This window comes from Lacerta agilis, chromosome Z (assembly GCF_009819535.1).
Source record: "Lacerta agilis isolate rLacAgi1 chromosome Z, rLacAgi1.pri, whole genome shotgun sequence".
Classification (NCBI taxonomy): Eukaryota; Metazoa; Chordata; class Lepidosauria; order Squamata; family Lacertidae; genus Lacerta; species Lacerta agilis.
The window spans coordinates 3,445,812-3,468,143 of record NC_046331.1 but is presented as its reverse complement, the minus strand read 5'-3'; the positions used below and the strand labels follow the sequence as shown (position 1 = coordinate 3,468,143).

At 46.3% G+C, this 22,332-nt stretch overlaps 1 protein-coding gene across 1 annotated transcript in view; it reads right to left on the bottom strand.

Moving 5' to 3' along the window:
- Positions 1-22,332, bottom strand: part of COL27A1 (collagen type XXVII alpha 1 chain) — a 247,580-nt gene that overhangs the window by 46,270 nt on the left and 178,978 nt on the right. Inside the window, exons 36-39 of the mRNA XM_033137129.1 lie at positions 21,841-21,894; positions 18,110-18,217; positions 4,621-4,674; positions 3,674-3,781 (exon numbers count right to left, since the gene is read on the bottom strand). Of these exons, the coding sequence (XP_032993020.1) occupies positions 3,674-3,781; positions 4,621-4,674; positions 18,110-18,217; positions 21,841-21,894 (324 nt within the window). The remainder of the gene's footprint in view (positions 1-3,673; positions 3,782-4,620; positions 4,675-18,109; positions 18,218-21,840; positions 21,895-22,332) is intronic.

The following is a 22,332-nucleotide window of genomic DNA, read 5'->3' as shown; positions in this document are numbered from 1 at the left end:
CTGCTCCTGCCCTGATCTTCCTGCTGGCCCAGTCACTCATTTGGTGTTCCCAATGGGCAAAGCTCTCCCTCTATGCCTGGGCACCTGTCCCTGGTTTCCTCTTATTCTCTCTTTACACTCTTTCCTTGGGCGACTTCATCAAGTCTCTTTGGCTTTCAGTACTTGCTTTGTGATGAGATCTCACCTACCCTCCCAATCTCCAGTTCTATACATTTGCCCCAAATCTTTCCCTTTCAAATATCTCCAAGTAACTTGGCAGAGAGAGAGAAAGTATGGGTTGGGTTTGGACTTCAACTCCCATCAACCCCAGCCCCAACATGGCAAATGGTCAGGGATAATGGGATTTGTGGTCTAGGAACATCTTGAGGTAGGCACCATATATAAAGAGAAAGAGAGCACTTAATCAAAAAGAAATACATTTCTAAGTCATTTATGTAAAATGGCATTAAATATTAAATATATTTAAACAGTAAAAAAAAACCATACGGAAATTAAAAATAGCAAAAAAACCAGTATAAAATAGAAGACAATAAAATTACCAGAATATAGCCAAAAGCAACAGTTTTAAAATAAAATAAAATACACAAACACAAACACAAACACAAAATTACACACACATGCAGAGGTATATACAGTGGTACATTGGTTTCCAAACGTAATCTGTTCTGGAAGACCGTTTGAGTTCCGAAACATTCAAAAACCAAAAATTCAAAACTGAAAACTCAATACGGAAAACTCAACACGGAAGCTGCGTGGCATGTTCGACTTCCAAGGCTTTTTCGAAAACCAAAACATTTACTTCCGGGTTTACGGCATTCGAAAACCGAGGTACCACTGTACACACGTGCTCACACAGTGGCTTAAGTTGCAATAAAAAGATTTAAACACACCCATCAAATGTAGCTGCAGTAGAAAACTAAAAGCAGCTAAAAGCAGCAAACAGAATCACCAGCAAAGGCAGCACAAAATGCAGTATTTTTTTTTTTTTTAAAAAAAACCATTAGAGAGTTTAAAGCATTCCTATTTTTGAACTTCGTCATCTTAAACACCATGGCCTGGATTCAGTGTTCTCTGACTGCCAGTGCAAGGGTTGTAGCACCAGTGTATGGGTGAGAATAATGGTTGTGCAATATGAAATTTGGTTCTGCCAGCAGGAACCACTGAGGATACAGTGACCCGTTGTGCAACCAGCCAGGAGAACCATGCTGCCTTCCTGCACCTTCTCTTGCACAAGGGTGTACTTGTTACTGTAATGCATTCTATGTGGCGCTGCCTCTGAAGACAGTTTGGAAACTTCAGCTGGTGCAGAATTCAGCAGCCAGGCTGCTCACCGGAGGGAAACTGTTTGAGTATGTTAATGCCAATCCTGATCCGACATAGCTGGTTGACTGATCAAACCCAAAGAGTACTCATTAATGGTTCCTTGTCATCCTGGAAATAAGTGACCAGTGGGGTGCTGCAGGGTTCTGCCTGGGGCCCATTGTTATTCAGTGTCTTTATAAACAACTTGGATGAAGGAATTGAAGGGGTGCTCATCCAATTTGCAGATGACACTAACAGATTGGAGAACTGGGCCCAAGCTAAAAAAAATGAATTTCAGTAGGGACAAATGTAAGGCTCTGCACTGAGGTAGGAGGAACCAGATGCACAAATATAAGATGGGGGACACGTGGCTTACTAGCAGTACATGTGAAAAGGATCTAGGAGTCTTGGTGGACCACAAGCTTAACATGAGTCAACAGTGTGATGCAGCAGCAAAAAAAGCTAATGCTATTCCACTGTGCATCAACAGAAGTATAGTGTCCAGATCAAGGGAAGTTATAGTACCACTCTATTCTGCCTTGGTCAGACCACTCCAGGAGTACTGTGTCCAATTCTGGGCACCACAATTTAAGAAGGATGTTGACAAGTTGGAACGTGTGCAGAGGAGGGCAACCAAGATGATCAAGGGCCTGGAAACTAAGTCTTATGAGGAGTGCTTGAAGAGGGAGCATGCTTGATTTCTCCTGCTGTGCAAGGTAGGACTTGTGGCAATGGCTTCAAGTTACAAGAAAGGAGATTCCGACTAAACATCAGGAAAAACTTTCTGACAGTAAGAGGTGGTGAGCTCTCCTTTCTTGCATGTTTTTAAGCAGAGGTTGGATGGCTGTCTGTCTGTCATGGATGCTTTAGCTGAGATTCCTGCAATGCAGGGGTTGAACTAGATGACCTTTGAGTGTTCCAACTCAAAGAATCTATGATTCTATAACCAGGCCTTAGGCTGATTAAACAATATATGGCATTTTAAACTGTGGGGAGGGGCTATTGTTTTGTTTGTCACTATGTTATGTATATTTGTGTTTTTTATAATGTAAACAGCCCTGTGATCCTTGGATGAATGGCAGTATAGAAATAACAAACAAACAAACAAACAAACAAACAAACAAACACTATGTCATATTTCTCCCATTATGTCCCAGGCTGAAGTCCTGCTTCCTTTTCTTAGTAACCCTCTGCCGCCATTGACAATGACACTAGAATGAACACATGAAGCTGCCTTATCCCATGTAGATCAGTTTGGGATTCACTGGCTGGAATTTGTCAGAGTAGTCAACATGGTGCCCTTGAAGTGTTTTTGGACCACAAGTCCCGTCAGCCTCAGCTAGCACGGTCAAAGGCCATGGATAATGGTTGTAGTCCAGAGAAATCTGGAGTCCACCACATTGCAACCCCTGCTCTAAGATTTAAAAATGGGGTCTTCTCGGCCCCACCTAAAGGGGGAGGTTCTGAACCTGGAATCTTTCGTATACAATGCATGCGCTCTGAAACTGATCCTAAACTTATCTTTAGCCATCTCACCCCTTGCCTTTCCCTGCAAGACTAATTGCAGCCGTTTAGAGTCGTCATCAGGTTTTCCACACTTATCAGCCTATCACCCATTCCCACTACCCTTCTGAGTAATACCCCTCCCCACTCCCCCACTATATTTAAGGATCTGGTGACTTCTGTTTCAGTGTATCTGAAGAAGTGTGCATGCACACGAAAGCTCATACCAGGAACAAACTCAGTTGGTCTCTAAGGTGCTACTAGAAAGAATTTTCGATTTTGTTTTGACTATGGCAGACCAACACGGCTACCCACCTGTAACTTATTCCCTTACATTTAGTCTGAAAGGTCCAAGAAAGAAAGAGCTCAGGAGAAGGTTTGGGGCACTGATTCATAGGTTAAAGTCAGGAACTGGCAGGAAACCAATGGGAGAGCCGAGTGGGCCAAGGGTGGAGGAAATAGCAGAAGATCTCAAGCCAAGCAGAAAAATAGCCTCTCGGCCTTTCCTCCTGGGATTTTACCCCTTTCCCCACTAACCCTAAAAAGAAGGCTGAAACCCTGAAAAGGGGGGGGGGGGCGTTAACCATGAATCTCAAAGTCTGATATTGCCTCAAAACCTCACTCACCCAGCATTTTGTGCTATTTTGAGCCATTAAATCTAGAGTTTTGTGTATCATCGTGGAAGTGACGCTTGCTGTACTTCCCTCTTCTGCACAGCTTTTAAAGGCCTTTGGCACCCGTCCACATGCATTCCGAACCCCCACAATGCTGTTCTCATCCTATAAGCATACACTCCCATTCTTGCCCCCCTGAAGTGGTAGGGAAAACAGCCACAGGATTACATGTAATGAGCCAACACTGATCTCACCATCGCTCCCATGGTTCCTCTGGATCCTTTGGGACCTTGAGTCCCCTTCAAACCCATCTTCCCTGGTGGGCCAGTCTCTCCAAGTTGCCCCTGGTGACCTTTGCTGCCCTAAAGAAAGTGTAAGTGTCAATGACAGGAAACAAAAGACCTAATGCTCATGGTCTGGGCTGTACCACTCTGAACTACAGAGGGGGCTCAAAAATCTGAGTGCTCTGCCAGACAAACAAAACACAGAATGATTCCACAAAACAAAACAAAACAAAAGGGGGAGGGAAGCCTAGCATGTCAAGAAGGCTGGCCAAGATTTAATCCCATACTCGTTTTAGGAATATAGGAAAGTGAGTTATCCCAAGTCATCTGGATTAGGAATGGTGAGCCTGTGACCACCCAGATGCTGCTGGACTCCAACTCCCAGCAGCCCCAGCCAGAATAGGCAATGGTCAGTGATGATGAACAGCAGTTCAACAGCAGCTGGATGGCTAGCAGTTTCCCATTCTTGACCTAGGTCATTATGGTCTACACTTCCTGGCAGCAGCTGTCCAGTGTCTGAGGCAGGAGACATTCTTAGCCCTACTTGACAATGATAGAGACTGAAACTGGGACCTTTCTGCGATGCAAACCAGATGCTCTGCCACTGAGCTGCGCCTCTTTTCTATTTTGGGGGCAGACGAAGTTTGCTGTCTCAGCGAGAACTATGCCAAAATGTAAGCAGGAATGGGAGATCAGAAACATCACAGGAACTGAGGAAGCTGTCATGCTGAGTCAGACCATTTGTCCATCCACCTCAGTATTGTCCACACTGACTAGCAGGGGTTCTCTAGGGTTTCAAGCAGGGAGATTTTCCTAGCCCTACCTGGAGATACTGGGGATTGAGCCTGCTCTATCATTGAGCTATGGGCGTTCCATAGAGCATCAACAGGAGCAGGAAGAAAAAGAGGCAACAATACCTTTAGTCCGGTTTTCCCCTTCTCCCCTTGTTGGCCTGGTTTTCCTTCTGGTCCCTGAGGGGAGAAGGGAGAGAAAGAGAAAGAGAGACCACCCCTTCATTATTCAACACCTTCCAAAGGAGATCAGAATATCAGCAGATAGAATTTTTCACACTGGTGCCCTTCGCACACAACTCCCTACTATTCTTTCTAAGAAGATAAAAAACATCTGCTGCCCGATTATACCAAGTGTTCCCATAGTGTGAGGGTTTTCAGCAGCTGCTCATGAGTAACCAGGCTGATGCAGAAACTTCTAAACTAAGTTTCTTTATTGTGCAGATAAATATATACAGTGCAGCTACAGAGGAGACGTCCAGCTCATCCTTCGGCAGAGTCCGGGAATGGCCCCTTCTGGTTCTTGCTCCAGCATAAAAGGCGCAGGACGCGAAACCCCCGCCGCGTCTTTCCTCTCTGCGCAAGTGGGGAGACGGAAGCTGTGCCTCCTTTCCCGCCACCGTTTGATGCAATGGCTTTGCTTTGCTACCTTGTCAGAGCCCTGACTCCTGGTCTCCACTCCCCTCTCCCCCTCCCCACTGGAAGAACTGTTGGTCTCTTGGCTGGAAGAGGAGTTACTTAGCAACGGAGGTGGGGGCTGGCGATATTGAAACAGCTGCGGCAGCTTCTGGCCCATGGACGGAGGCAGCTCCCTGACACATAGTGACGAATCAGATGGCTGTGCCATGCCCACAAGCAGGTCATGAGTGCAGCAGCAACTCAACCCACTCTTGATTCCCGGAATGAGCTCTTCACACTTCATTTGCTTTACACTTTTCTTGCAGGTTCCTTTTATGAAATCGCTAATTTATCTTAGGTGTGTCCAACCACCCTGCTGCTGTTCCTTCAAATGTGATTTCCCTGTGTAACAACCTCATTTGGATGGTTATTTGCATTTTCAAATTATTATGAAATGGTTGGTTGGTTGCAAGATGCCTCAAAAGTCTGGAGGCAGAAAGGTGAGATATTTGGGGTATGTCCCACACACAGTGAACCCACTGAAATTCATGCACCTGTCAGTCATGTCCAACTGGTTTCAATGAGTCTACTGTTAGTAGCACTAGCCTTGGATACAATGCTAATGTTTTCACCTACTGTATTACAGTTGTATCCAAGGCTATACCATTCCCAGCCATTAGGCTCTTAGGCTGCACAAAGAGAGGTGAAATTCCTTTTTCGACACAAGGTGCAAGAGCCTTGACCACATTTGCATCTGGTTACCCTGCTCTGAAACAGCATTTTTGTTCACTCATATATATATTTTTGTACAGAATCGAATGCCATCACCAAATCCATTTTTTTATGTTGTCTTCCCATAGTTTGCAACAGTTTTTTTTTAATTTTTTTTATCAATATTGAATTTTTTTACAGTAGATTACAGTGGTACCTCAGGTTAAGAACTTAATTCATTCTGAAGGTGTGTTCTTAACCTGAAACTGTTCTTAACCTGAGGTACCACTTTAGATAATGGGGCCTCCCGCTGCCGCCACGCGATTTCTGTTCTCATCCTGAAGCAAAGTTCTTAACCTGTTACTATTTCTGGGTTAGCAGAGTCTGTAACCCGAGGTACCACTGTATAATAAATTACCGGTATAAAGAATAAAATAGAGACAGTGAAATGGGGGAGGAAGAGAAGGAAAAAAGAGCAGGATGAGACTACATCACAACAGCACTAATGAAGTGTCATTAAAATGTGATTAGAATTACAAAAATATACAATGTATACATACACAGATAGACTTATTGTATGCCTCGTGTATACATCGATTGATGAGTCACTATGGTTTTGATAAACACCTTCCAAATATCATTAAATCTGTCCGTAGATCATCTTCATTTGCTCATAAGTTGCAAGAGTTGGTATGTTGTCTGTCCATTGATCAAAGGAAGCCATACTTTTGTTTTTCCAATGTATCAATATTAATCTTTTAGTAGATGTAAGGTCTTGGAGAATCCATTTACGTTGACCATTTGTTAAGTCCCGTATATTAGGAATATTATTTTAAGATGATATGATCTTCTGAAATTTGTAACTCTTTCCCCACAACAGTTTTTATACATCATAGTATGTATTCCCCCCCCCCCAAAATGCTAACATTGAGCACTGTATGTTTCAACAATGCATTGTCCTTATTGCATCTCCAACAGCATGTTGTTGTTGATAAACCATGTTTATGCAATTGTGATGGAGTTCAATACTTTTTTGTTGTATGAGTCGTAGCGACACACTGGAAATAGAGGCTAGAATATTTTCTCATTAAATCTTCATTCCATTCATTTCTCAGTGTGTGTACGTACATCCAATTGATTAATAGACATTAAATATCCATTAGATATTGAATAGACATTAAATATCTATTTTTTAGTCTCTAAGGATTCAATCAGGTGTTCAAATATCTCCAACATTTTAGATGCTGTAAAAGCTACTGGTCCAAATAAAGATGTTAGCATACGTTGCAATTGTAGACATTGCCATTGCGACATTCCTGTTAAGTGATACCTTTCTTTTAAGGTAACATAAGTTTTTTTTTTTAAAGGTCATTCTCATCCATTAACTGATCTAAAGATAATATACCCACATCCATCTCATTTTTCCACAATAACCCCCCCCCCCCCGCCCCAATTTTTATAGTTGGATTTCCCCATAGGGTCAGTTTATTGTGGGGGGAATTATCAAATTTGTTTTTATTAGCCACCATATTCCATATTTTCCTGACTGATTTAATTGTTTCAGGAGGATTTTGAATTGTGATGTATCTTGATCTCAATGTTTTCCATTCAAGTTGTGGAGTTTTATATTCAAGGCATGCCCAAGTCTGGAAATTATTGTTGGATGCATGTAGTCTGGAAAAATTGAGATTTTATTTTTCTCCCAGATTAATGATGTGTTCATTGACCATTCATGTGGTGTTTTTTAAAAGAATATCTCTTAACTCAATGTGAATAAATTTAATTATAACCAAATCTGAAGGATCTGTAGTTTTTCCTTTGGCAAATTGGAATTCTGGGGGCATGATTTATTTCCAATGGAATATTTGCTCTCAGCTGTAGCAATTTTCTGAGGAAATCCTCCATGACCTCTACCAGATTGCCTTGGGTTGGAATATTGCCAATGCCATCTATATGCGGATTGCATATAAAAGATTAACTTTCCAGAAATGTTACTCTGTTCTCCAGAATTTTGTAATTAGCTTCTGCCCAGGCTTCTTGTAAAGTTAAGCACTTTTCACAGGACTCCACTCAACTGCATGTTGCTGTTAAATCTGAGGTTTCGGTTTTGAAAGTGGCTAAAGGTAAAGGTAAAGGGACCCCTGACCATTAGGTCCAGTCACGGACGACACTCTGGGGTTGCAGTGCTCGTCTTGCTTTATTGGCCGAGGGAGCCGGCGTACAGCTTCCGGGTTATGTAGCCAGCATGAGTAAGCCGCTTCTGGCGAACCAGAACAGCACACGGAAATGTCTATCAATGGCTACTAGCTAAAATGGCTACAGGGTATGTACTCCCTCCAGTACTGGAGGAAATAGGCCTCTAAATACGAGGTGGTGAGAATCACAAGAGGAGAGTGCCCTCTTGCACTCAGGTTCTGCTTGCGGGCCTCTGAGAGACACCTGGTTGGCCACTGTGAGGACAAGATGTTGGACTAGATGGGCCTTCAGCCAGACCCTGTTGGGCTCTTATTTTAACACTCTATGTTAAGAAACAAAAGATGATGATTGCAAATATATTTTAATTTGCTTGCTGATTTTGCATAATTAATTGCATATTGCAGAACCCAGCTTTTACAATACTTTGGAATATGTTGGGATACAAAAATTCAGGATACACATCCCCAGCTAGGAAAAAAAACCCAGACAGGAGCTGTCCTTGTAACCTTGTCTATATGACTTTGTGTTGCAGCTGGTTCACATAAACAAATATGAGATAGGAGAGAGAGACTCCAGCACTCTGCCATTTCCTACCGTTCTGCAGCTTTTTATACGAGATCTTCCCATTAATAAACATTCACACAGAGAAACAGACTGAAAGGATTCAGGAAATTAGTGGGATTATTAGAGGCAGCCACTTCAAGACATAAATGTTTCAGACTTATCAGAACCACATTTCATATGCACTTCTTCCTCCATCCTGACTAAGCAGTGGGATTTTTATGCGGGGGCTGGGGGAGAGAAGAGACAGTAGCTGAAGGCACGGAAGGGCCATTTATGTCTGATGGTGAGGGATAAGGGGAGAAAATTTATTCTGTTTGAGTTTAAAAGCAAACTGACCTAATTTGCGCTTCCTGAAACAATATGGGAACCAAAAAAGTGAACATCATTTGAAATGTCCCCTAATCATAGCTGTCAACTTTCCCTTTTTTGCGGGAAATTCCCTCATTCCAGCGCCGTTTCCCATTGCAAAAAAAAGGAAAGTTGAAAACTATGGCCATTTCCCAATGCAAAAAAAAAGGAAGGTTGACAGCTCTGGCCCTAATGACTGTGCAGCCCTCTTTCAACCCACCACCTACCTGGCGAGCTTGCTGGAGAATCAGCCAATGTGGTGTAAGACTTTGGGTTTCAGTGAAGGGCCAGCTGGGCATCTTTCTCCCTCTGTTTGCCCCCATTGCCTTATCTTCTGATGCCACGTCCATTATAAAAATGTGCCTCTGTTATCAGAAGCTGGTGGCAGCTGTGTGAGGCTGCCCAGAGAAGTAAACCACTGGAATGCCCCTGCCAGCCTTCTTCGTGAAGAACCTTTCATACGGACAGTTACTGCTCACCCCAGGCTGACCTTTGGATTTTCAGAGCAGGAAGGAGTGCACTGAATCTGAAAAGGGATATTGTAAAGCTGGGGAAGGCACATGGGCAACCAAAACAGGAAGACTTGGAGCATTGCCCCTATTTCAGAAAGCTTGTTCTTTTATAGAATCATAGAATCATAGAGTTGGAAGAGACCACAAGAGCCATCCAGTCCAACCCCCTGCCAAGCAGGAAACACCATAGCTTAGGAGGAAAGTGGTTAATTATGCATGGTGCAGGAAAAGTGGATAGTCCTCCTGTCAGTCCTGAATCTCCCAGCATTTACCCCACTGGACGACAATGGGTGAATGCAAACTTTACTTTTCCACAGTAAATTCACACACTTCTCCACTACTCCACAACCAGGCAACCAAGAGTCATAATTCAGAGCTCAAGGGCACTTTTCAGCCTGGCAAAAAAATATTCAAGGAGGGTGCAAAGCAGGTTCAGTGAGCGATGTGGCCCAAGGGCCTGTCTGAGAGGGGCGCATTTGGCCCCCAAGCCTGGGGTTTCCTAACCCTTTGTTGTTGTTGTTGTTGTTCAGTCGTTCAGTCGTGTCCGACTCTTCGTGACCCCATGGACCAGAGCACGCCAGGCACGCCTATCCTTCACTAACCTTTCCTTCCTAACCCTACTATATATGATTGTGACTGAAAGATACTCGGAGTCCAGTGTGATTTTCATGCTCTTTATTCAGCTCATAGTAGTGAGGAATGTAGTTCCCCCAAAACGTTTGCTTTATATACACTATTTACACAATGGGCCCCATGTGATTGGCTAATTCCGGGATACTCCTGTATGCCAATCAGAGTGCGGATTCACTTCCACCTGGAGCTGGATTGGGTGGCTCCTGCAGACCAATCAGACTCCTGCAATCTCAATCCTATTGTTCTGGGACCAGTCAGACTGCTGCAATCTCAATCCTATTGTTCTGAGACCAGTCAGACTGCTGCAATCTCAATCCTATTGTTCTAGGACCAATCAGCCTGCTGCAGTTTGGATCCTATTCAACTCAGTACATAACACCCCTCCCCTCTAAGTTCCAGTCCTGCCTGGGAGGTTGCATCCATAGTCCTCAAGGTACGCTGGCCGCCTACGTGTGCGTTGCGGCCTGGGCTGTTCCCTGGTCAGGGGTTCTGGTTCAGGCTCGTGTTCCAAGGCTGCTGGTTGTGATGGGGCTGTTTGGTCTGGCGCAACCAGCTCGCTCTGTCGTGGCTCTGGTTCCGGTGCCCTTTCGGCCTCACGGGTCCTCTCAGTATTTACTGATTCTGCCTCCCCTGCCGGCCCCTCCTGCTCTACGGGTCTCAATGCCCCACTGTTCCCTTGGGACTCCTCTGACCTGTCCTCCTCCTGGTTTTCTCCTGGGAATCGTCGCCGTAGCTGGTCGCAGTGGCGGCGCCAGCATTGCCCCCCCTCTGTTAGCACCTCGTATGACACGGGGCCTGTCACCCTGGTGACTGTGGCAGGTACCCATGCTGGGCCTGCCCCAAAATTCTTTGCGTACACTGGATCCTGGGCCACAAAGGTCCGGGGGTTCCTGCCTTCCCCCACCACTACCTCATCCTGAGCTCTGTCAGGGTGGAGGCGGTCCAGTCTGATTGCGAGGCGCCGGCCCATTAGTAGTTCAGCGGGGCTCCGGCCAGTCGTTGAGCTGGGGGTGCTGTGCTGTGCTAGAAGGAATGTGGCAAGGCGGTACTCCCAGTCCCCTTGCGTCATGCGGCGTAGGGTGTCCTTGGTGGTCCGCACCATGCGCTCTGCTTGGCCATTGGTGGCAGGGTGGAATGGTGCTGAGCGGATGTGGCGGATGGCATTCTGTGCTGTGAAGGTCTGGAATTCTTCTGACGTAAATGCGGTTCCGTTGTCTGAGACGAGAGTGTCAGGGAGTCCATGGGTTGCAAACAGCCTGCGTAGTACCCGGATGGCTGCGGACGTAGAAGTGGATGGTACCAGTGCGACTTCCAGCCATTTGGTGTAGGAGTCCACCACTATGAAGAATGTTTTCCCCTGGAAGGGGCCCGCAAAGTCCATGTGCAGGCGTGACCATGGTGCTCGGGCGGACTCCCAGGACTGCACTGGGGACCTTGGGGGATCTGGGCGGGATTCTTGGCAGGCCTGGCAATGTTTGACCCAGGTCTCTATCTCTCCGTCAATCCCTGGCCACCATACATAACTCCTGGCGAGGGCCTTCATTCTCACTACCCCTGGGTGTGTCTCGTGTAGGGCTGCAAGGACCCTTTTGCGAAGGGGCTCAGGAACGACGACCCTGCTTCCCCATAACAGGCACCCCTTGTGGGCCGACAGTTCATGTTTACGGGTTGTGTAGCCAGCGAATTCTGGCCCGGGGCTGCTGCTGGGCCATCCCCTCCACACCCAGTCCAGGACCCGGGAGATGACCCTATCTTTCTTGGAATGCTGTGCAACTTCTTGTGCCTGAATAGGGCGGTCGGGAAGCAGCTCCAGGCTCATAACCTCTTGTGCAGGTGCTGGGTCGGGGCCTGTTTCTGGTAGTGGTAGCCTGCTGAGGGCGTCTGCGTGGCCCATCGCTTTCCCCGGGCGATGAATCAGTGCATACTGGTAGCCGGCAAGGAAAATTGACCACCTGAGGACGCGAGGAGACAGCACTTGGGGGGTCTGCTTTTCGGGGGCAAACAAACCAAGCAACGGCTTGTGATCAGTCACCACGGTAAAGGGTCGCCCGTACAAGAAATCATGGAATTTTTTTACTCCCTTCACGATTGCCAGACCTTCCTTGTCGATTTGCGAGTAGTTCCGCTCAGCTGTGGTGAGTGTCTGGGAAAAGTATGCCACTGGCACCTCTCTTCCATCTGGGAGTTGGTGTCCAAGGACAGCACCGATGCCGTAGGGTGAGGCGTCACATGCTAACACCACCGGCAGCCTCTCGTCGAAGTGTGCCAAGACCGAGTTTGAGACGAGCAAGTCCTTGACTGCCTGGAATGCGGCCTCCTGGCGCTGGCCCCACACCCAAGGGGCCCGCTTGTCCAGGAGTCTGTGTAGGGGCTCTGCTACTGCTGCCTTATGGGGAAGGAAGGCATGGTAAAAGTTCAATAGCCCCAAGAAGGCCTGAAGTTCAGTCTTGCCCTTGGGCGCTGGGGCATCACAAATGGCCCGTACCTTGTCCCCAGTCGGGTGGACCCCTTCTGCATCCACCATAAATCCCAGAAAGTCCACCTGAGGCACTCCTAGTAGACACTTTTCCCGCTTCACCTTGAGACCCGCTGTTTGGAAACGGTGCAGAACGGTGCGAAGGCGGTCCTCAAACTCCTCTGCTGTGGGCCCGGCAATCAACACATCATCGAAGAAGGGGGTGACGCCAGGAATCCCTTTAAGCAGCGAGTCCATTAGATTCTGGAATATGCCTGGTGCCACACTGACACCGAATTGCAGCCGCTTTACCTTGAACGCTCCCCTGTGCGTCACAATCGTCTGTGCCTCTGCTGTGGCTTCATCTACTGGCAGCTGTTGATAGGCTTGGGCCAAGTCCAGCTTGCCAAAAATTTTTGACCCAGCCAAGGTGGCGAGGACATGGCTGACCACTGGCACTGGGTATGCGTGGGCCACGAGGGCCTTGTTTATGGTACATTTGTAGTCTGCGCAGATGCGGACCGAACCATTAGGCTTGACGGGTGTGACGATCGGGGTTTCCCAGGTGGCATTAGGCACAGGCTCCAGCACTCCTTGCTCCACGAGCCGGTCCAATTCCTCGTCTATACGGGGTTTCAGGGCGAACGGGACCCGGCGGGCCTTGAGCCTGACAGGTCGTACTGTGGGGTCCAGCTGTAGGGCAATGGGGGGGCCCGTATACTGTCCCAATTTCCCATCGAAAACTGCCGGAAACTCCTTGCATATGGCGTCCACATCCACTTGTAAGCTAGTGCGGTTCACCCCGGTGACGGCTAGCCCCAGTGGTCCAAACCATGCCAATCCCAGTAAGCTAACGTAGGAGCCCTTGACCACGAGCAAGTCCAGTTGCCGCGTCCGCCCTCGATATTGCACCCTGAAGGTCCCCACCCCCATTGTGGGGACCTTACGTTTCTGGAAGTCCCGGAGGGTGAATGGGGCTGGCCTGAGTTTGGGACCCCCACTAGGGCACAGTTTCCTTAAAGTCCGTGCCGAGATTATGGATAGGGTTGAACCTGTGTCCAGCTCCATGCGGCACGGGGCCCCCTCTATCTGTACCTCTACATAAATTTTCTCTATGTTGGGGTGGGGCAACTGGTATACCTGGTAGTCCATGGTCTCCGTCGAGTTGCCTTGGTGCGTTGGGCCCCGGGACCTGGGGCTCTTGGGGCGGTCATCTGATGCCTGGCGTCGGATAGGCCGAGCCCGACACACCCGGGCGATGTGGCCTGATTTTCTGCACTGCGTGCACTCGGCATTGCGGAAACGGCACGTCCTCCTCTCGTGATTCTCCCCGCAGCTTGCGCAGTTCCCTCCTTCTGGTCGAGGCAGCTGTGGTGTGTGCACGGCTTGAGTGCGCCGCTGTACTCTGTGCACCTCCTCCCTGTCTGATCCTGAATCGTCGATGAGGTCCTCGTGGTGGACCCTTGGTTGGGACGGCACGCTCGGCCGTGCCTCTTGCATCGACCTCTCGGCGGCTTCTGTTGCCAGGGCCTCCTCCAGAGCGACCTGGAATGTTAGGTCCTTCTTGGCATAGAGGCGTCGTTGCAGCTTCTCGTCCCTCAGGCCACCGACGAGGCGATCACGCAGCATGTTCTCCAACTCTGAGAAGTTGCAGAACCGAGCGGCTTGGCGGAGGGAGGTCACAAACCCCGTTATGGTTTCCCCAGGGGCTTGCCGCTTTGCATAGAAGGCATTTCGACGAGCCACCACCGAGGGCTGTGGCGAGAAGTGCCCCTTCAGCCGTTCCACTATTGTTTTGTAAGGAACGGTAGCGACATCATCAGGCGCAAGGAGAGCCCGGGCGATTTCGAATGTCTCCTCTCCGCAGACGCTGAAGAATATCGCCCTCTTCTTGGCATCGTTGGTGACCCCTTTAGCTTCTAGAAGAAAGGTGAAACGGGTGGCGTATCCTTCCCAGTCTCCTGATGCTGGGTTGAATGGCGAGAAGCTGCTGTCCATTGCCATCTTGAGTTCCTTGGGACCCGGAGCTGAAGCCTGGATACACGGTGCGAGGCAGCTGTGCGGCAGGTGGCGTTGCTGCGGTGCTGTGTGTGGCAGTCAGCTCAGCGGGATCCCACCTTCGTCGCCAGTGAAAGATACTCGGAGTCCAGTGTGATTTTCATGCTCTTTATTCAGCTCATAGTAGTGAGGAATGTAGTTCCCCCAAAACGTTTGCTTTATATACACTATTTACACAATGGGCCCCATGTGATTGGCTAATTCCGGGATACTCCTGTATGCCAATCAGAGTGCGGATTCACTTCCACCTGGAGCTGGATTGGGTGGCTCCTGCAGACCAATCAGACTCCTGCAATCTCAATCCTATTGTTCTGGGACCAGTCAGACTGCTGCAATCTCAATCCTATTGTTCTGAGACCAGTCAGACTGCTGCAATCTCAATCCTATTGTTCTAGGACCAATCAGCCTGCTGCAGTTTGGATCCTATTCAACTCAGTACATAACAGTGACACAATGATAGTATGGTACAATATGTCATGATGAGATCACAGCTGTTAACAGAAGAACTAGCGCAAGTGGGTGGAATGCCTGTCATTTAAAGCTGCTGTTTTTGAAACACACACAGAAGTAATCTGAAGAGGAGGAGCTGAGCTCCCTGCTCCTTACTCAGTAAAAACAAAACAGGAGCTTTCTTGTTTTTCCTAAGCACACTGTTTCACAACCAGGAGCTTTGCAATTTCTTTCCTGGAACTGCAAGACGCCTGTTCTTTCAACATTCAGACCCTGCAGAAAGGGCAGCCTATTATGAAAAGCCACAGTGCTCGGCAACAGACAGCAATTGAAAATCCATCAGCCGGGCTTCTGCCAGTTGGCCCAGCTCCTCCTGTGGCTTCTGGCTCATCGGTTGTACGATGAAGGAGGAAAGTGAAATGCTTGGTCCCTCGCAGCAGAGAGGTAGAGGGATGTTTCACAGAGCAACAGCTACTGGATGGCATGGGTTGCAATTAGCTCCTGGCTCACCCACTAACGGCTGGAAAGGTGCACATAATGGAACCTTTGGTTCATGTTAACCACCGGGGGGGGGTGACTGAATGGGCAGCAGCGATTTCGACAGTGTGCTATAACATGGCTTGCAGTTAGGATGCAGAAGGAAGTACTTGTGAACAGGAGTGTGTGTGGAAGGGACTCCGTCCCCACATTTTCCCCTGGTAAGCACTAAAGAAGGGCAAATCTGATGGTTTTTGTTTTTGTCACGTTTTGCAGATTTCCAGTCTTAAAAGTTCAGCTCACATATCCACACCAGTTTGTGATTTTTTTTTAAAAAAAGAATTCATGAAAACTCACCAACATTTTACTGCAAATTTCTGCTAATGTACACATTTTTGTATGCAATTTTCCATAATGCAATGCATTTATTTGTGTTATTTGCACTAATACGTATATGCATTTTATGTACACTTTACCTTAGTATATGCATTTGTGTGCACTTTGCGTGGTTGGAGCACTGCCTCGCAAAATTCAGAGGGCAAATTTGAAAGGATAGCTGTGCTTTGATTCACATTTTGTTTTGGAAAGTGCAAATTAGGTCAGTTTGAATCAAATCCCCCCCCCCATCCATAGCTAAGCACAGATGTAATAAAGCCTGTGAGTTGCAGCCAACTACATTCTACTCAGAAGATACCCATTATATTTAATATGCCTATGTTTGTCATGTCCCTCAATTCCAATGGTTCTACTCTTGAGTGGGAGTAATGATCAGTACGTGTGTCAAATCCCAGTTGTCTCTTCTTTTGTGCTTTCCTCTCTCCTGTAGCTCCAGCTGGGCAAACTCCTGCAATCTCTTCCCTGCCCTCTCCTTGGATTGATCAAATGTTCTGTTTGGCACTTTTGGTCAAAGAGAAATTCAGGGGACACAAAGCGAGCTCAGGACAAGAGAGGGAGTTGTAGTTGTGCTACATGGTAACACAAGACGCTGCCTTATACTGAGTCAGACACGGAAACATGCCTTCCTTTGGGGGCATCTGGTTGGACACTGTGAGAAAGGAATGCTGGACTAGACGAGGCCAATCTCACACTCCTAAGTTAAGAAAAGCAACCTTCAAATGTTTTCAGAGGAAGCAAACAAATAGGATTCTGCTACATGATAGTTGCCCTGCCCCCAGACAGTACTTCATTAAAAGTGCAGAACTTGACAAAGATAGAAATGGAGGAGCAGATAGAGGTTATGGGATGGATCAAGAAAAGGGGAGGCAGGCCTGCAGGTGGTATGAAGCAGAGGCAAGCAGTTGAGCTAGCAAACATTTGTAAGACTGAAAATGTAGTTATTACACAACTTGTCTGAGCCAGTGTTTGGCGTGTGTGTGTGTGTGTTTTAAAACCAGACTATATAAAAATATGTACTAAAATTTGAGATGGCACCATAACACTGCAATAAAGAATAACAGAGGGAAGTGATTACAAGCTGGCAAAAATATATTGGTTCCATCATGCACTTTGATGTACTTTGACAGAGGGCAGACACAGAATCTGGTCAAGTCTATTTACTGGTGCTGCATAACTCAATACTGCTTGTATGAGTGTAGTTGTTTTGTTTTGTTTTAAAGTCATTGGTTATATTGGTTCTTGTAAAATGGGTGAGAAGTTTGGGTTTTCTTTTCTTTTTTTTTCCAGAATCTAAAAGACAGGAGCAGCCTCTGTTGCAAGATGGCTAAATATTCCTGGTATCAGTAGTGGGTGTCTGGGAGCCCTTCCTGCTCACCAGATTAAGATACTATAAAGCTACAGTCAGTGGAGGATAGGGGTGCCTGGTGTGCTCTGGTCCATGGGGTCACGAAGAGTCGGACACGACTGAATGACTAAACAACAACAACACAGTCAGAGTTATGGACACGCTCCATGTCACATAAATAACAATTTTAAATAAGTCAAATAAAATCCTGCAGGTGTGTGCAACTGATGAAAATATGCAGGTGACGACCGTTTTAGGTGTGTGCAACTGATGCACAATCACCAATGCACAGGTCCTTTTGGACCCAGAAAAAGGTGTAATGGGGTTGTAAAGGGGGTGGGGCAGGGTATGATGGAGTGGGGTTCACTTATATGTGCTCTGCCGACATGTGCAGGGACTAGCAATAGAACCTCCATGCGAAATGGTCGCTGTCTGTAATACAAACTTTGCCCCATCCTCCAAAGTTACATTTCATAACCTGTGTAAATTAAAAGCAATTCACATTTGACAGTTGTACATAGTTATGGGAACTTTGCAATCTGGTGGAGGAGTTTGGATGAGCAGAATTACTCAAGCATCTCATCTGGGGAAGAAGGGAGCCTGAAGGGTTACGTTTGTGTCCCACAGCCCCCCGCCCCGGTACATAAGAAAATATGCAGAGTATCAAATTGCTTTAGGAACCTTGGTAGGTATGTGAAATCACCAAAATGGAAACTCCGTTAAAACCCATATTGTAAGAATAGAAAGGGTACACCCTGAAAAAGAAGGAAAAGGGAAAAGGAAAGATGCCAGCATGGTTAAACAGCAAAGTAAAATTATTCGAAGAAAAGGCATGTGATTTTGCAAACTCACTCGAACGCCTGTGGGCCCAGGGTATCCGGGAGGTCCTTCTTTTCCTTTGATGCCTTCCTGCCCTTTGTCTCCTGTTCCTCCTTCTAGGCCTGGTTCTCCTTTGTCTCCCTGGAAGAGTGACATGGGTATAAGTTGCTTTTCTATCCCAAAATGTGATAGAACTGTGTTTATGTATGCCACAACAGCAGCTAGAATTTTGATAGCTAAAAACTGGAAGACAGAGGAACTACCAACGATTGAAGAATGGCAGATGAAAATGATGGACTATATGGAACTTGCTGAGATGACCGGGAAGCTTCGTGACCAGAGGGATGACGCGGTGGGAGAAGAATGGAAGAAATTTAAATTGTATTTTAAAAAAGTATAGCAAGATTGAAATTTAGAAGGAACTTGGAAGAAAAGTTAGACTGCAGATTTAGAATTACGTTAAGTCTTAAAGAAATGGGAAATAATGATTTAAGATTATAGTTAAAGAAATGGATAGTTGTTGTTTTTTTGAAAAATAAGGTTTGTACAATGTAAAGAAATTACTAAAGATGAATGACAATGAACGCAGGAAGGGCAGACATGAGGAAGTTAATTTACAATAAGGAAAGAATTAGTTTTTAATGAATGATTTTTTTGTAGTTTGCTTGTAATAGTTTTTATTTTTATCTTTTTGTAGTTTGTAACAGTTGTATTTGTATTTGTTTGTTGTATGTATTTTGTTGATGTTTTGAAAAAGTTAATAAATATATATATATATTTTAAAAAGTTGCTTTTCTGTTTTTCCTCACAGGTTGCCCTGAGTTTCACCAGCATGGAAAAAGAATGCTGCAGAAATCCGGCATAGTTCAACACAGACACTTCCCCACTTGCCCTCCCACCCCCTACTTGTAGCCCAGTCAGTGCAAGGGACATGGCTGTGGATGCAGTGTTGGATATAACATTTAATCAAGCCCTGCCACTGCTGATCAGGGGTTAGTTAGGACTACTGTTTGATTTATGGCCACTGGCTTTCAAAGGGGAGTAAACAAATTATTGGCCCCTAGCTATGAGTTAAAATGAAACCTCCAGGTCCAGAGGCATTGTACCTCTGAATACCAGTTGCTAAATGCTGAATGGAGGGGCAAAGCAGCAAGCAAAGGCTGTTGCCCTATCTTCATGCTCTGCTAGGTTTCTTCCTGGGAGTAAGTTAATTTTTAGTTTTTAATGAATGATTTATTTGTTTTTCATTTTTGTAGTTTGTTTGTAACAGTTGTATTTGTTTGTTGTATGTATTTTGTTGATGTTCTGAAAAAGTTTATATATATATATATATATATATATATATATATATATATATATATATATATATATGTTGCTTTTCTGTTTTTCCTCACAGGAGTCTCCTTCTTTGAGGGTCTTTAAGCGGAGGCTTGACAGCCATCCGTCAGGAATGCTTTGATGGTGTTTCCTGCTTGGCAGGGGGTTGGACTGGATGGCCCTTGGGGTCTCTTCCAACTCTAGGATTCTATGATTCTAAATGACTGCATTCTGTTGGAAACAGGATGTTTGCTCTCATGCCCCCTATTAAAAGTGTGTTACGGTAAGAGAAGGGCTGGACTTAGCACTGAGAAACCCAAGTTTGGATCCCACCTCAGCCACACATACACCAGGAAGATTTTAGGCAACATGCAGGCTCTTCTGTGCTTCATCTGTGCAATGGGCTTACAGCCTTCTCAGGGATTTACAGTGTCAGTTATTGCTCTATGCAGTCTACAAGTACTTCATTATTTACACATACGTATTTGTTATTGCTAACAAACCACAGCACCAGATCCCAGCACTCCTTTGAGAGCACGGTCTGCCAGCTCTACGTCCAATTCACATTTGACTGCTACAAATTTATAAAGCAGAGGGGGAAGTGAACGAAAATAGCAGCAGGGGAATTTCATTAATGCTGCTGCGTATCTTTCTTCATCGGCCAAGTGAGGGATGCAGTTCCAGTCATACTTGAATGGCAGGAATAGGGGGTCTTTCTCAGAAAAAGGGCCACATTCCATTCCAGGCAACCATCCAGGGGCCACATGCCAGTGGTGGGGAGGGCCAGAGGCAAAAGTGGGCATTTTTATGAGCCTCCTAAATGGCTAGTAGCTTGCTTTTCATGCTACAGGGCATGGCATCCCCATTCTCTGCGGCCAGTATGGAAATGCAGGCTACTAGCCTTTCAGCAGGCCAATACATTGGGGGGAGGCAGGGCTAGCTAGTAACCTCTGTGGGCTTCTTTACAAGACTGATCTAATGGGCCAATTTGAAAGAGGCAGTGGCCAAGTTGTCATCTCACAACATTCATGCAAAACTTTCATCCTAGATTCCCAGAGCAAATTTATATCAAATTACCTATTGACATTTGCTCTGATTCAGCGCTACACTTTGGGTTTTCCTAGGGGAAAGTGGTGGGGCACAGAGAAGCATGGATGAGCCCTAGGTCTGTCTCCAAGCAGTTGGTTTTTTTTTTAGTCCCACCGTTTCCCCCTGGAAAAACTCACTCTTCACAGCTGAATCAGAACAAACAGCAATCCACAGAAAACCTGAAGAAGTGTGCATGCACACGAAAGCTCATACCAGGAACAAACTCAGTTGGTCTCTAAGGTGCTACTGGAAAGAATTTCCTATTTTGTTTCGACTATGGCAGACCAACACAGCTACCCACCTGCCACAGAAAACCTGACTGCCATTTGTTCTGATTAAGTGATAAACAGCTAGTTTGGGGGGGGGGGCAGAGTGGTGGGAAGAAAGAAAAAGAACTCTGTTCAGAAACAGACTTGGAAAGTGTGGATCTGTGCCTGGAAAGTGCAGCGCAAAAGGAAGTCTGGATGAGCCCAAAGCGACAGAATGGATAAGCTCCCTGAAAGTAGCAAACCCACACAGCAGGGAATGAATTTCAGGGATGAATCCAGCAAAGTCACTGAGCAAGCAGACCTACTTTCTCATGTGCACTGGAACTACCTCTCCCTCTTTTTCCCCTGTGCACCCCACATTCTCTTCCTAATCTGCTCCAGAAGGTTGAGGGAAACCCCAGAGCAGATTTGGGGGAGGTGGGGGGGGGGAGCGTGGAGGAGGAAGAGAGAGAAGGGAAGCTCTGCAGCATGAGCAGGAATCGTTTCACTCAGGAAATAACTTTGGTGGATACAACCCCCTATCTCCATGAGACACTAATTTTCTATTTGCAGGGAGTATTTACAAATTATTTTATCCATTTGCTACATGCAGTAGATCTGTTCTCTTAACCACCCCACTCACTCTGCCACATGCAAAGAAAGCCAGGCTTTGGTCAAATGTCTGAGCAGCATAAAGCAGCCAGATCATTTAGCTGAGGGCAGGAAAGGAACCATTCAATAAGCCTGCAAGGGGGGGGGGGACACAGCAAGAGGTTAAAATAAGGGATTATCTTGTAAGAAGGGATTGTCTGGCTCAGACGTTCATGAGAGATGGCAGCAGTGAAGAGCAGCAAATCATATTGCTGGATTGACACAATAAGCTGCTGGAGTTTTTTCCCCGGCAGAGTTTTCCAGGAATGGAAGTACTTGAGCTCATACAGTTATGGACTCCAATGGGAAAATAACAAAAAGGAAAGGATATACATTCCTGAGGCTTCAACTTTGTAAAGGCGGGTGTGATTTCAGGCTCATTCAAGAGAAAGAAGATTTGGGTAAATCAAGATTCAGCTAAGCAGGGCCTTTCTTGAGGAAAAATCACAAAACTGTTACCTTTAGCCCATCTGGCCCTAGAGGGCCGCTGTCACCTTCAAGGCCCAGATCGCCCTACAAAAGAAGCACAGGGAAGTTGTCAGTACTTGCAACCATCGCAGACCACCACCAGGCTAGCTTACAGGGTGCAGAGCCTAAACCACTCTGCCCTTGAGCACCTTTTTGGTACGTTGTATACCATCCACCACCTTATTTTGCTTGAGGCAGTCACTTCCCTCTCCCTAACTGTAGGCACAGTCCCGAGTGAAATCTGACCACCAGCTCATTTTAGGGCTTAACCCACACTCACCTTTGTCTCACTCTTTCCAGGTACAGGTTCACACCTGAGTGTTCTTTTTTCCACACCCCGGAGCTTTCCCTGTGAAATCCCGCTCTTTAGTGCTCAAACTTCAATTCGGGTTTTCCCACAGTGTGGTGTAAAGGGTGCGTTTTTGCAAGGGAAACTCCAGAGCAGAGAAAAATGGGGGGGGGGTGTTTGGGCACGGAGCTTTA